General features: G+C 45.7%; 2 protein-coding genes across 7 annotated transcripts in view; one reads left to right on the forward strand and one right to left on the reverse strand.

The window, feature by feature from the left end:
• Ttc19 (tetratricopeptide repeat domain 19) overlaps positions 1–497 on the reverse strand; it is a 44282-nt gene extending 43785 nt beyond the window's left edge. For 2 of the 6 annotated variants that reach the window (XM_060363560.1, XM_060363559.1), the window contains exons 1-2: positions 249–496; positions 68–171 (exon numbers count right to left, since the gene is read on the reverse strand). In XM_060363560.1, the coding sequence (XP_060219543.1) occupies positions 68–171; positions 249–429 (285 nt within the window). In that variant the 5' untranslated portion in view covers positions 430–496. Of the gene's footprint in view, positions 1–67; positions 172–248 lie in introns of all 6 variants that reach the window. The other 4 variants (XM_060363562.1, XM_060363561.1, XM_021639152.2 and 1 more) reach the window with 4 other exon arrangements.
• Positions 498–532: 35 nt separating this feature from the next.
• Positions 533–11753, forward strand: Zswim7 (zinc finger SWIM-type containing 7). Its single transcript, XM_021639149.2, has 5 exons — positions 533–673; positions 2693–2714; positions 5437–5539; positions 10111–10215; positions 11339–11753. The coding sequence occupies exons 1-5, from the start codon at positions 598–600 to the stop codon at positions 11450–11452; spliced, it is 420 nt and encodes a 139-aa protein (XP_021494824.1). The 5' UTR covers positions 533–597; the 3' UTR covers positions 11453–11753.
• The last annotated feature ends 342 nt before the right edge of the window (positions 11754–12095 follow it).

Consider the following 12095-nt stretch of genomic DNA (forward strand, 5'->3'; position numbering starts at 1 on the left):
GGGGCCAATCCATCCGAGGCTCGGGAAACCGGAGCGGGGAGCGCACACGCCCGGCCGAGCTCCTCACCTTGGCTCGCTTCAGCAGCTGGATGATCTGGGCCTCCGCCTCGTCTGCCCCGTCCTCCCCCGGCTGCTCTTCCGCCGACGCGGGCCGCGAGAACCAGCCGAGCGCTGTGAGGAGCGCCTCAGAGGTCACCGGGAGCGGCCCGCGCCCGCGCCCCCGCCCCCGCCCGGAGCGCGCCGCTCACCTGCCAACAGCGGCAGCAGCCCCTGGCCCCGCGACGGCGCGCCGCGGCCCCGCAGCCTCCCGGCGCCCGGCCCCGCGTCGCCCGCCCGCTCCGGCAGCAGCCGCGCGGCGCCGCCCCCGCACCGCCGGCCCGCGGCCCGCAGCAGTGTTCGGCCCAGACGCCAGCGCAGAAGCCGGAACATGCCGCCGCGTCCTCGGCGCTGCCTCCTCAGCGCCGCCTCCGCCAGCCCCGGCCGGCGCGGGACGCCCCGCCTCCCGCCCGCGTGCGCGATGACGCGCGCCGACGTCACGCCGCTCCGCACCGCCCACCTCAGGCCCGGAGCGCCTGAGGAGGACGCGGGCGGTGCGCCATGGCCGTCACGCTGCCGGAAGTCGTGGAGGAGCTCCTGGGCGAGGTGGCCGCCGCCGTGCGGGACGGCGCGAGAAGTACGGCCCCGCGCGCGGGCTTTTTACGCTTACCCCGCGTGGCTCCGTCTCCAGAGCCCGCGCTTGTTAAGTCGCGTAACTAACCCGCAGGAATCTGGGTGGCTGGAGGGCAGATCCCCGAGTGCCAGCGGGTCTCTGGGAGCGGGCGCTGCGAGGGAGCCGCCGTGTACCCCCGAGGCGAGGGCCAGGGATGCGGAATGCCAGGCGCCTAGACAGTTTTGAGATGCTCAGGGTCTTTTCCCACTATCCGGAATGTAAAGTCTACAAACAATACTCTCGTTTACTTTGTTTAGTACATACAATTTACTGAAATTATTCTAGGGACACAAAACCTAAACCTCGGGCAGCTGAGAAGTGCTCTTGCCCTGTGGCTAGCAGGGGGCACCACTCGCCCGTCTCCAGCAAAGTGACTAGCCAAGGACGGTCTTTGCTTGCCGGCCGGTGCTGGAGGCTGCCATCTCCGCGTTTGGAAAGCAGAGACAAGAGAATGCTTCTGCGTGCTGCAGCCTCGGGCGTGTGCCTGGCCTTTCAGTCTCTTTTCTAAACTTTTTTGTGTCTTAAGTGTTCTGCCTGCGTGTGTGTGTATGTATCTGTGTGCCATGTATGTGCCATGGCCCCAGGGGCCAGAAGATGGCACCAGATCTCCTTGGACTGGAGTATGAGGGAGCTGGGACATGAACCCTGCTTCTCAGGTCTTAACTGCTGAGCCATCGCCCCAGCCCCTCAGTTCTTATCTCTTGTGAGTTGAGTCCACAGCTGTTGATGCCATGGGTGTGGAGGGCCAGTTAAATCTTCTTTATGACCACGATGCGCAGTCTCCTGATTTGGCTCAAGTTTGTTTTCATTTATGTGTGTATGTGTGTCTGCATCTCCTGTATTTTATCTTTTGGTCTCCTACTCTGCTTCCTGGGAACTTGACCTTCAACTGTATCTTCCAGATTTTCTATGAAGTTTTTTTTGTGTGTGTGATGTTATAATTTATAATTTTCCCCTGAGAGTAACTTTTATACCTCATGCCTGTTTTATTATTACGTTAGCTTTTTTTGTTCTGATATAAATAATACTTATTGGAAGTTTTCCTCTGACTTTATTTTTTCCCTCTAATTAGATTTCTTTTGTTGTTTTTGTGCTCTCATTACTTTGTTGTAATTCTTAGTTGCCATGTTTAGGAGTAGAAGACTCAAGCAAGGACTTACAGGACGTGAATGTCACTGCAGTTCTTTCTAGGTTTCTTAGCTGGAGCAGCCATTCCAGTGCTGTTCCCTGTTGTCTCGGTCAGATACCCCAGTGAGACTCCTGCCTCGAGGGTGAAAACCTGGGAGCAGCTCAGTGGCTGAGGGAAAAGGAGGGCTGGTTGCTTATCTTACAAGAGCCATGTTGGGAAGAAAGCAGCAAGTCCCCCTGTTTTGGGTGTTTTCTCCCAGTCCAGAAATCCTCAGTTTGAGCCTTTCTTGAAAATCAGTGGTCATCTGCCAGAGTGAGGTAGCAACAGCCACCCACAGCTGAGAAAAGAACTGGGACTGGTCTCATTTTATTTTATTTATTTATTTACTTGCTTACTTATTTTTGAGGCACAGTGTACGTAGTCCTGACTGTCCTTGAATTCAATATGGAGACCAGGCTGGCCTTGAACTCATAGGAACCTGCCTGCCTCTGTGCTGAGGGGGCTGGGGGAGGGAGGAGGGTGGTAGGTTCTGGAATGTGTCAGGCTTGTGCTTGGTTCTCCCTGCCAAGAGCTTGGGATTCATCGCGCTGAGGTCTGTCTGGAGTTATGTTCTACTTTTGTATCAGCCTCCAGTGTATTTAAGCTGTTGCCCTCCTCTGCCTTTCTCATCCTTGGGAACTGACGATTTTCTTTAAAGAAGAAAATAAATCCCCTTACTGTTATTTCAGTAGAGTTTGGGAAAGGCGGAGAACTGGCTTATGTAGATTCGCTGTACATCTTATGTGGTGATTTGGTTATAGTTGTTATTCGATCTTCAAGTCTAACACAATTAACTTTCTATTTCCACTTTACAGTTCCTGATGAACTTCTCTCATCGTAAGTATATACTCTTGCTTGATCTATAAAAAGTCATCTGGTTTTAAGAGCCAGATCCTTTCAGTACATATCTTGGTTTTTAAAAATAGGAAAAGGAGCCGGGCAATAGTGGTACAAGCCTGTGATCCCAGCCCTTGGGAGGCAGAGGCAGGCGGAGCTCTGAGTTCAAGGCCAGCCTGGTCTATATACTGAGTCCTAGGATAGCAAGGGCTACACAGAGAAACCCTGTCTCCAGAAACAAACAACAACAAAAAGGAAGGGCTAGAGATATGGCTTGCTGCTACTCCAGAGGACCAGAGTTCTGTTCAGAAGGTACATAATCACTCCAGCTCTGGGGGATCCGATACCTCTTCTGGCCTCTGTGGGCACTGCAAACACATGGTGCACAGACCTGCATGTAGGCAGAACACCCATACACATACTCTTTTACTGTTTAGAAAAAAAAAGCAGACATGATGGCACACTTGGAAGGTAGAAGGCATGAGGACCAGGGTTCAAGGTTATCCTCAGCTCCACGGAAGTTTGAGGTCAGCCTGACCTCTACAAGACTTTGTCTCAAGCAAAACAAAACAAAAACCCAAGTCAGATCTGGAGAGCAGACTCAGTGGTTAAGAGCATTTGGCTTGGTTCCCAGCACACAGCTCAGGAGGTTCACAAAAGCCCAATAGCCCCCTCTGACCTCCATGAGCACCTGTACGCACAGCACACATATTTACTCAGACACATGCGCTTACACATAAAATCAAATCTTTTTTTAAGTAAATGAATAAATTAAAAGTAGGCAAATAATAAAAGAATGCAAATAGCAAAAAGCTTTTTGGGGAAAATAATAAATATTACTGATAATCATAAAATGCAAATTAAAAGACTTTTCTTCTATAAAACTGGGAACCACAGGGAAAAAAATGTTGGCAGGACTATGGAGTATACTGGTAGGGATGTCAATCGGAAGGTAACCCAGTGTCTTAGTTACTGCTGTACCGCAGTGACCATCGTCATAACCAAGGCTGTTTATAAAAAAAGCGTTTACCTGCTTACAGTTTCAGAGGTGAGTCCTTGACTGTCGTGGTGGGGAACATAGCAGGCAGGCATTATAGCATTCCTGATGCTAGAGAAGCAGCTGAGCGCTTACATCTCATCCACAAGCACAAGGCAGAGAGAAAAAGCTCAAAGCTCTCCATCCCCCACCCCCTGCCCTTGCAGTCACACACCTCCTCCAACAAGGCTACACTTCCCAATCCTTCCCAAACAGCTCTTCCACCCGTGGATCGAGCACTCGTGTGTATGAGCCTGTGAGGCCATTCTCAATTCAAGCCATCACATCTGGCACCTGGCAATATGGCTTTAAAACATACATGGTCTTTGACCTAGATATTCCACGTATAAGAATGTCTCCCAAGGAAGAAACTGAGCTGTTGATAAAGATTTTACAGAGAGAAGATTCACCCACTGCTGTCTATGACAACACAACAAGCTGGAAAGAATGTACTCATAAATAGTTTAGAAAGAGTAAAAGTGATTCATTTTTGCAGTAGAGTTATTTCTATGGCCATCAGAATTAATAAAAGAGATATTTAATGTATTGGAAAGATGTTCATAGAAGTCATGAAGTAGACAAAGCCATTTTTAAATAATTGAAATTAATTGTGGTTATCTCTGATTAAGGAGTTCTTCAGCAAACGTAATTTCCTTATTTTTGTTGACTAAATAAGTCTTTATGTATTTGGCATAGGAAGTGTAAAAGCGCTCCTCAATTCTTCCTAGTAATGTTGGGTGTGAGATTAGGTTAGAGGAATGGGAAAGAACCAGTAAGTAGCAAGAGATCATGGTGTGGCTGTAGCTCAGAGGAAGAATTTATTCTGAAATGTATGAGGCCCTGGGCTCAATCCCCAGTGCCAGGATGGAGAGAGAAAGGGAGGTGGAGCACAAACAGAGAAAAAGCATAAATAAATACCTGCCAAAGGGATGGAAAGGAAAGAAATGAGTGGAAGCTCTATAAAGAAGTACGAAGAGAAATGCTGCTGCTGCTTTTTAAAGCTGTAATAGTAAAGCAAAACATATCTGAAATAAATGAGCAAGATGTTAACATTTATTCTAGGGAGCAAATGAGTCCATGAATTTGGTTTCATTGGTTGGTTGGTTTTTTTCTAATTCTTTATTTTATGTATATGGAAGTCTTATTTGCATGTTTGTCTGTGCAGCACATGCATACAGTGCTTGTAGAGACTGGCATCAGATCTCTTGGAACTTGAGATACAGATGGTAGGGAGCTGCCATGTGGGTCTTGAGAATCAAACCCAGGTCCTTGGGAAGAGCAACTAGCACTCTTAACCTCTGCGCCATCTCTCCAACCCAAGTCCATGGATTTTGTTAATATTTTTTTCCAGATGAAAATTAGGGTTGGTGGTGGTTTGTTTTGTTTTTTGTCTTAAATCTGGGAGTTAGCTGTGGGAAGTAGCTCAGTTGTAAACTTGTCTTGGAAGCACAGGTGCCTGAGTTCAATCCCACAGCTGCTTTTAAAAGCCAGCTGTGCCGTGTGCCCTCGTAACCACAGCACTAACCTCCTGGCAACTTGCAGGCCCATTAGCAATCCTCTTTGAAAGAAGTAGATTGCACCTGAGGAACAACACACACACACACTCACAGAATGTTATCCTTTATGTCAAGCTCTTGAGGTGACTCAGAATCAACCCTTCTAATCCAGTGTCTTTGTATTCCCTAGGCTGAAGTTTGTGTTTGGGTCATCAGCCATCCAGGCCTTGGACCTAGTTGACCGAGAGTCCGTCACTTTAATCTCATCACCCAGCGGAAGGCGTGTTTACCAGGTAGAAGTCTAGAGGGGAATAATCGAAACAGAAACCCTTAGGACATAAATCTGTTGACAGTCTCTGTGGAAGCTGATGACCAACATGAAGTATTCCTGGACCACTAAAAAAAGTGAACATAATTATAAGATTTGTATTTGTTTTGTCTATATATCTGCCTGCCTGCCTATCTCTATCTATCTGTCTATCTAGACACACACGTATGTATGTGTGTGTGTGTGTGTGTGTGTGTGTGTGTGTGTGTGTATAATTTTGGTTTTTTGAGACAGGGTTTCTCTGTGTAGCTTTAGCTGTCTTACAACTCACTCTGTAGACCAGGCTGGCCTGAACTCACAGAGGTCTGCCTGCCTCTGCCTCCCAAGTGCTGGAATTAAAGGTGTGCGCCACCACTACCCAGTCTTGTATCTATTTTAAATTGACAAAAACTATACATTTATGACATACCATATGATGTCTTGATATATGATATCTGATGAGGCAACTTCATGCTATTGACATATCCAACTTTCTCAAACTATCTTATATGCTCCTTTTTTGTGACGAGGACACTTAAAAGCCCACTCTTTTAGAAATTTTCAGGGCTACAATACATTGATAGTTACTGTAGTCAGTAAATCTCAACTTCTGCCTCCTCTGACTATCTCCCTAAAATGCTGGGTAACTACCATTCTACTTTTTCTTCTATAAGTTGGACTATTTTAGATTTTACATACGAGGACATGTAGCATTTAATTGTTCTGTGCCAGGCTTGTTGCACTTAATATAATATCTCCAGGCATTTTAGAAAGTAAAGATAAATTTGACTTTTTGGTTCTCCTCAGTAGCACTATTTAGAGCTAACAATGGTGTGAAGAGGCTCTTTTCTCAAGTCTAGTAGATTTTATACCAGCCTTTACTATCTTGTTGCTGATAAGGGCATATATCCCCCATACATTTATTGACATTTTCATCCTATTCATAACCTCTTATTTATAAGAAAAAGTCAAAATATTCTTGAGGTCATTTCCTGTATACAGGATAATCTTCTCAGCATTGATCTTTAAAAATTGTTGTCAAGAAGTGTTCATGAATCAGACTCCTGAGTTCAGGAACTGTACATGGACCTTAGTTTGCCTCTTGGAGCTTACAGTAGATTTGTAAGTGACAACCTCTTACCACACTCTGAGTTATTTCCATGTTATTGATTATTCTCACCAGAAGCAAAGCAAGGTATTTTTCAAGAAACAAATGTGAGGCCAGATGTGGTGGCCCACACCTTTAATCCCAGCACTTGGGAGGCAGAGGCAGGTGGATCACTGAGTTCAAGGCCAGCCTGGTCTACAAAGTGAGTCCAGGACAGCCAAGGCTACACAGAGAAACCCTGTCTTGAAGGAAAAAAAAGAAGAAGAAGAAGAAGAAGAAGAAGAAGAAGAAGAAGAAGAACACTTGAGGAGAACAGACAGATGTCCAATTGTCCCTTATTTATAAGATCTGGCTAAAATGTTAAAGATCTTGTTTAAAACAATTTTAATTAATGCAGTCAGTATGACTTTCTCATGGTTGTCATGTCCTTTATTATATTACATTGCTGTGTCATAAAGAATACTCCCTAGATATGTAGGTGTCAGCTTCGACTCTGACTTGAGTTGAATGAGACTGGAAATCTCAGGCAGCCTCACCCCAGTCTTACGGTGCACTGCACAGCAATACAGTAAGAATCTGCCTTAGTTCCTGGGCTGTATAAGATGAAAAATGCCAAATCAGACACTGCCTTGATACCCAGCTAACAACCGTTCCGACTCAACTTGTATTCCACAGGTCAACCCAAATATCTTCTTCACCATTTTTGGGTGTAATGTGTAATTATTTTAAAGGTCATCCTTTTGTTAGTGTCATCTGAGCTGCCTTCCAGACACTGTAAGCTCATTTAGGAAGGAGTTGCTTCAGTCAGGAGAGGCCAAGTGCTAGCACTGGCCTAAGTCTGCAGGGTTTACAGAACAAGGCTGACTACATTACTACACCTCCACCAGAGGCAGATGTGGTTCACTCCTAACCCCCTCACTCAGCGAGTTCTGAAGCAGCATTCCTGTCAGACTTTATTAGAGAACATGGCATGTTACATGCTCAGCTCCTCACATTCTGTAAGCTAGCACAGCTCACAATAACCGGTCTGCATTAGGACAGGATCGGTGAAGCCTCTTCCCAGAAAGAGGCAGCCAACACAGGAAACTGTCAGTGCAACTTCCTGACATGCTGTAGCCTGAGAGACCTATGGTGGTTATTAGGTTGTACCTGCAAATAGATGATGATCCCGTCATTTTCCTTACAAGCTCCCCGAAGTCACCACAGGCTTCCTTCCAGCGAGCCTCCTGTGAATCCAGTCCTGGTCTTGAGTGTCTCTCCTGATTGTTTCTTATTTAAAATCTCTTTGAGGAGCCTGGAGGGTGAACTGAAGAGGGATACATTCCAGCCTGTACTATGATGAGTGGAAGAACTCCGAGCAGTTCCTGTAAAAGAGGGTCCTTCTTCCACTGAAGACTGAATTAAATTACCCCTAAAGTCAATTTCCAGTTCTAAACATTTCTAGCTCAGATTTTCGCCTGATTGTTGGGTTCATTAATAGTCAACTGCTAGATAAGGAAGAAGCAAATTAAAGCACTTATTGTCTTTAGAGTATCTACTGCCCCAGGCATCTGGCCAGTTTATTTCCCATCTCCGACAGCCTTTGAAAGTAAGGCAAGGGAATCTCTGTAGAATTTATCCTAAATCACCAGGTTTTGGTTCAACATAATCCCAGAAACATTGTGATAGACCTTCAGAGGCTTTGCCTGCGTAAGTCTAAATCTAGAGAGAAAAGACAGAGGAGTCAAGTAAAAAAAGCACTTTGAAGGTGTTTTCTTGGTAGTCTGGAGAGCCAGTGATTACCCACCCGTATCACTACTGAGTGCTGGAGAGCTTTCTTTAGGATTAAGTGGGAAGCAGTCAGCTTTGATGTCCATTCTGTCTTTTATATTCACTAGGGAAATCGTATTGATAGCCTTGGGATAGGAATGTGTAAGGTGGTGTTTTTAATACCTGTTAAACTAATGGTACGGAAGAGAGGCATTCCTAGTTAGTAATCTAAAATCTCCCACAGAGTTCTGCTGACTCACTCAACAAATTACCAGAATAGCTGTATCATATTGAGCCCTAAACACACAAACAGAAGCACAACACTTGAGCCTGTTATTTCCTCTAGTTAAGGCCTTACCTGTTATTTGTTCTTAGGTTGGCCCAGCAGTTCCTGGGAATGTTGACATAATTTTAACAAATCTTAATCTTTTGTTTAGATTGTCATCTTAAAGCCTAAATTTAATTTTAAAGCCTTCTGGCAAATACAGATATGACAGTCCATTGTAAAATAATTGAAATGTTTGTACTTCCCTTTCATGAGAATAATCTACTTCATTTGGAAGTTAACTCTCAGAATGCAGCCCTGTGTTAGCTAGTGTTGACCACTGTAGTCAGTGTCCGGCATTAGTCACTGTGGAGGAGAAGAGGAGGATGGCTAACAGTTTTAGAGGTTTCCATCCATGGTTACTGGGCCCTGTTGTATTGGGCAGCACAGTGTATTACAGCAGGAATAGGAGGCCCCTTCACTCCTCAGCCAGAAGCAAAGACAGGACAGAAAGAAGGTTAGAATCCCAGTCTCTCCTGCAAAGCATGCTCCAGAGACCTAACTTCCTCTAACTCTGTCCTACCTCCTGAAGGCTTTACCACTCCCTACATGTCCAGGGGACAGCAACCAAGATTCTAACACACGTGCCTTTGGGGACATTCAGAATCCAAACTAAAGCAAGCTGTCAACAAAACATGTTTGGCTACTTGGTGGTAGAGTGGTTTCTCCAGAAAACTGGTCTAATCACATAGACAAACGTGTTTTCCTTTGTGTTCCTTTTGACAGTCACCAGGGGTGTTTGTTGCACCGGGCCCCTCACCAACACCCACATGTCTGTGTCCTTCCATCCTGCTGGATGAGTAGGCAGATCTGAACTTGCCTCCTTTCCTGAGATCTCGGTCCTGAGCAGCTGAGTCATCCCTTTCACAAGACTCTGCTTTATCCATTCTCCACACTCCGATGCTTCTCACACACGCCTTTCTACTTTCTTCATCTGAGAGCTGCACTGTTTCTGCTCCCCATGCACTCTTTGCCCATTTCATGTTCTCTGGGAGTGTAACAGTAGCTTTAAAAATGTCCATGCAAGCCGTCTGATACAGCTTAAGGGGCCCGAAGATATATGTACACAAGAAACTTCCCCTTCACTTCTTTTCAGCCCCTACAGGCTGAGACCTGTGCATCACCTGGAGCAAAGCAGCTGTGTGGAAGGCTAAATTAGACTGAAACTCTTCTCTTCTCTGAGGTTCTAGAAAGCAGAAGAGCTCAGAGTTTGCACACTGCGTAAAGAAAATTTGCATTTCCTCTTTTGTACAAACCCCACCGCAGTCTTAGTGATGCCTATAAGCCACTCTGACACATTGACTGGGTTGTCAGTAAAGAAGTTGCACAGGAGCAAACCTTCTGAGGTCTAACCCTGTTCGTCCTTTTCTTCCAGGTGCTTGGGAGTTCTGGCAAAACATATACATGCCTGGCTTCCTGTCATTACTGCTCATGCCCAGCATTCTCCTTCTCAGTGTTACGGAAGAACGACAGCCTGCTGGTAAGAGTGGGCTCTTACCACTGCACACAAGTTGGGAAAGAAAAAGCTAGCCTCATTCCAGACTTTATGAGCCACATACATTTTGGGGGGTAAGGGTTTATACAGAATGGGTATTTCCCTCAATGGTGGAAGAAATTGTGGTTTATGATCCTTGTCTTAGTCACCTCCTAAAACATAATGTCATTTTTGGTATTTTACAGTTTCCTGCTTTTTTATTTAAAAGGTTGTAGATAAGGTTATGGGAGATAGTAAGGTAATCTTGAAAATGCGTACTGGCCAAGTAGATGGTGACCCAGTAAAGAGAGAACTAAATAAAAGACGCTCCCACATCATCCCCCTGCTCATAAAGACATCGTGGCCTCACCCTCATCCCCACCCTCACCCTCACATGGAGCAGGAACACCTCCGTCTATCTAAGTCTTTGTGAGTCCATCCGAGTCCAGCGTATCAAGTAAGCCAGCACATATCTGCACATTCCTAGTTCTAAAGGAAAAGAAATGCACTGCCTTCCTCTCCTAAGAGTCGTGGTTAGTTCTTAGTCTCACCAAAGTAGAGAGCAATAAAGTTCACCTTGTTCCTCCCTTTTTCACACTATTAGCAACTTAAAATCTTGAAAGTTTGGTGCCAACTTGATTATCTCTATTCATTCATACATACACACACCATGGACACACAACCACTAGCCAATAGTATAAATGTAAAAATAGTATAAAATAGTAAAAATGACAGGATTGAACCGTGGTCCTCTCGGGATCCAGTGCTGACATAGGCCTAACAGGGTCATCTCCCCTTGTGTGTACCTATGTGAGAATTTTCCCTGTGCTCCTTCCCCACCCCACAAGGTAGCAATGGCTAAAGTGAAGTCGTGGCTCTGCGTGTTCATTATGGTGAAGCTATATTTGAAGCTGCTGAGTAGCTATTAGGTTCGCATGAGCTCACTGGGGAGGAGCAATGAGCAGTAGAGTGGCTCAAGGACTGTCAACCGTTGGTGTAACCACACTGTGAAGGCCAGGAGGAAACCATGGCAAGGCTTCCCTCTCCTTGCATGTGATAGTGAGGTCTTGATTAGACTGGCCAAACATGATCCTGCTTGTTCCTAACAGGTTTCTGTCTTGTATTCCAGTGTAAGCATCTCCTGGCAATTTATCTTAGTCAGGTTATGAGAAACTGCCAGCAGCTCAGTGTGTCCGACAAGCAACTGACAGAGCTCTTGATGGAGAAGACACAAGAAGTATAAAAGTTGCAGACAGAACATCGTCTTTCGAGGCAGAAGCCTATCAGGAAATATATTCAGCATCTTACGGTTCATAAGGTGGAGGAATGAGATGGACTTCCAGACTTGTGACTGTCACTTTGTCCTCACAGGCTACAGGACAGGCTCTGGATTGGCACTGTAGGCTGCAGAAGGCTTGTGTGTGGTTCAGAGCCCTCTATGATCCTAACGTGAACCAGCTTCTGAGCTCCACTGGTAGAAATGTTCCTGGGTAGAAGTCAGTATTGTTGACCCAAATAAAGCCTGAACCGTGTTGTATCTGCAATTAGATCAAGTTACTAAAGTGATAGTAATTTTTTAAAGATGGGATGGGAGACCAAACTAAATGAAAAGGAAACAGATCTAGTCCAGGAAAAGGACTAAGGAGGTAAAGCCATGACAGCCAGAAGATCCAGGAGGGTCAGGAATTCCCTGCCTCTCCAAGCACTCATCCTTTTAGGAACTGAGGAAATAGAAAAATAGAATAGGTAACGTCATAGCCCAGTGAAGCCCACCCCCAATGCTGTGCCCCCAAACACAAGTGTTAGTGAACAGCTGCTGACTAAAAAGCCAGATACGTGCTGCCGTGTGGTGTGGCCGGGTGAGCATCGTGTTGAGTTGTAGCGAA

This window comes from Meriones unguiculatus, chromosome 11 (genome assembly GCF_030254825.1).
Source record: "Meriones unguiculatus strain TT.TT164.6M chromosome 11, Bangor_MerUng_6.1, whole genome shotgun sequence".
In the NCBI taxonomy this organism is placed as follows: Eukaryota; Metazoa; Chordata; class Mammalia; order Rodentia; family Muridae; genus Meriones; species Meriones unguiculatus.

Coding starts and splice junctions, on each gene's coding strand:
- Zswim7 (XM_021639149.2), top strand. CDS start 598: ATGGCCGTCACGCTGCCGGAAGTCGTGGAGGAGCTCCTGGGCGAGGTG. Junction 674..2,692: donor CGTGCGGGACGGCGCGAGAA/GTACGGCCCCGC, acceptor TCCACTTTACAG/TTCCTGATGAACTTCTCTCA. Junction 5,540..10,110: donor GCGGAAGGCGTGTTTACCAG/GTAGAAGTCTAG, acceptor CTTTTCTTCCAG/GTGCTTGGGAGTTCTGGCAA.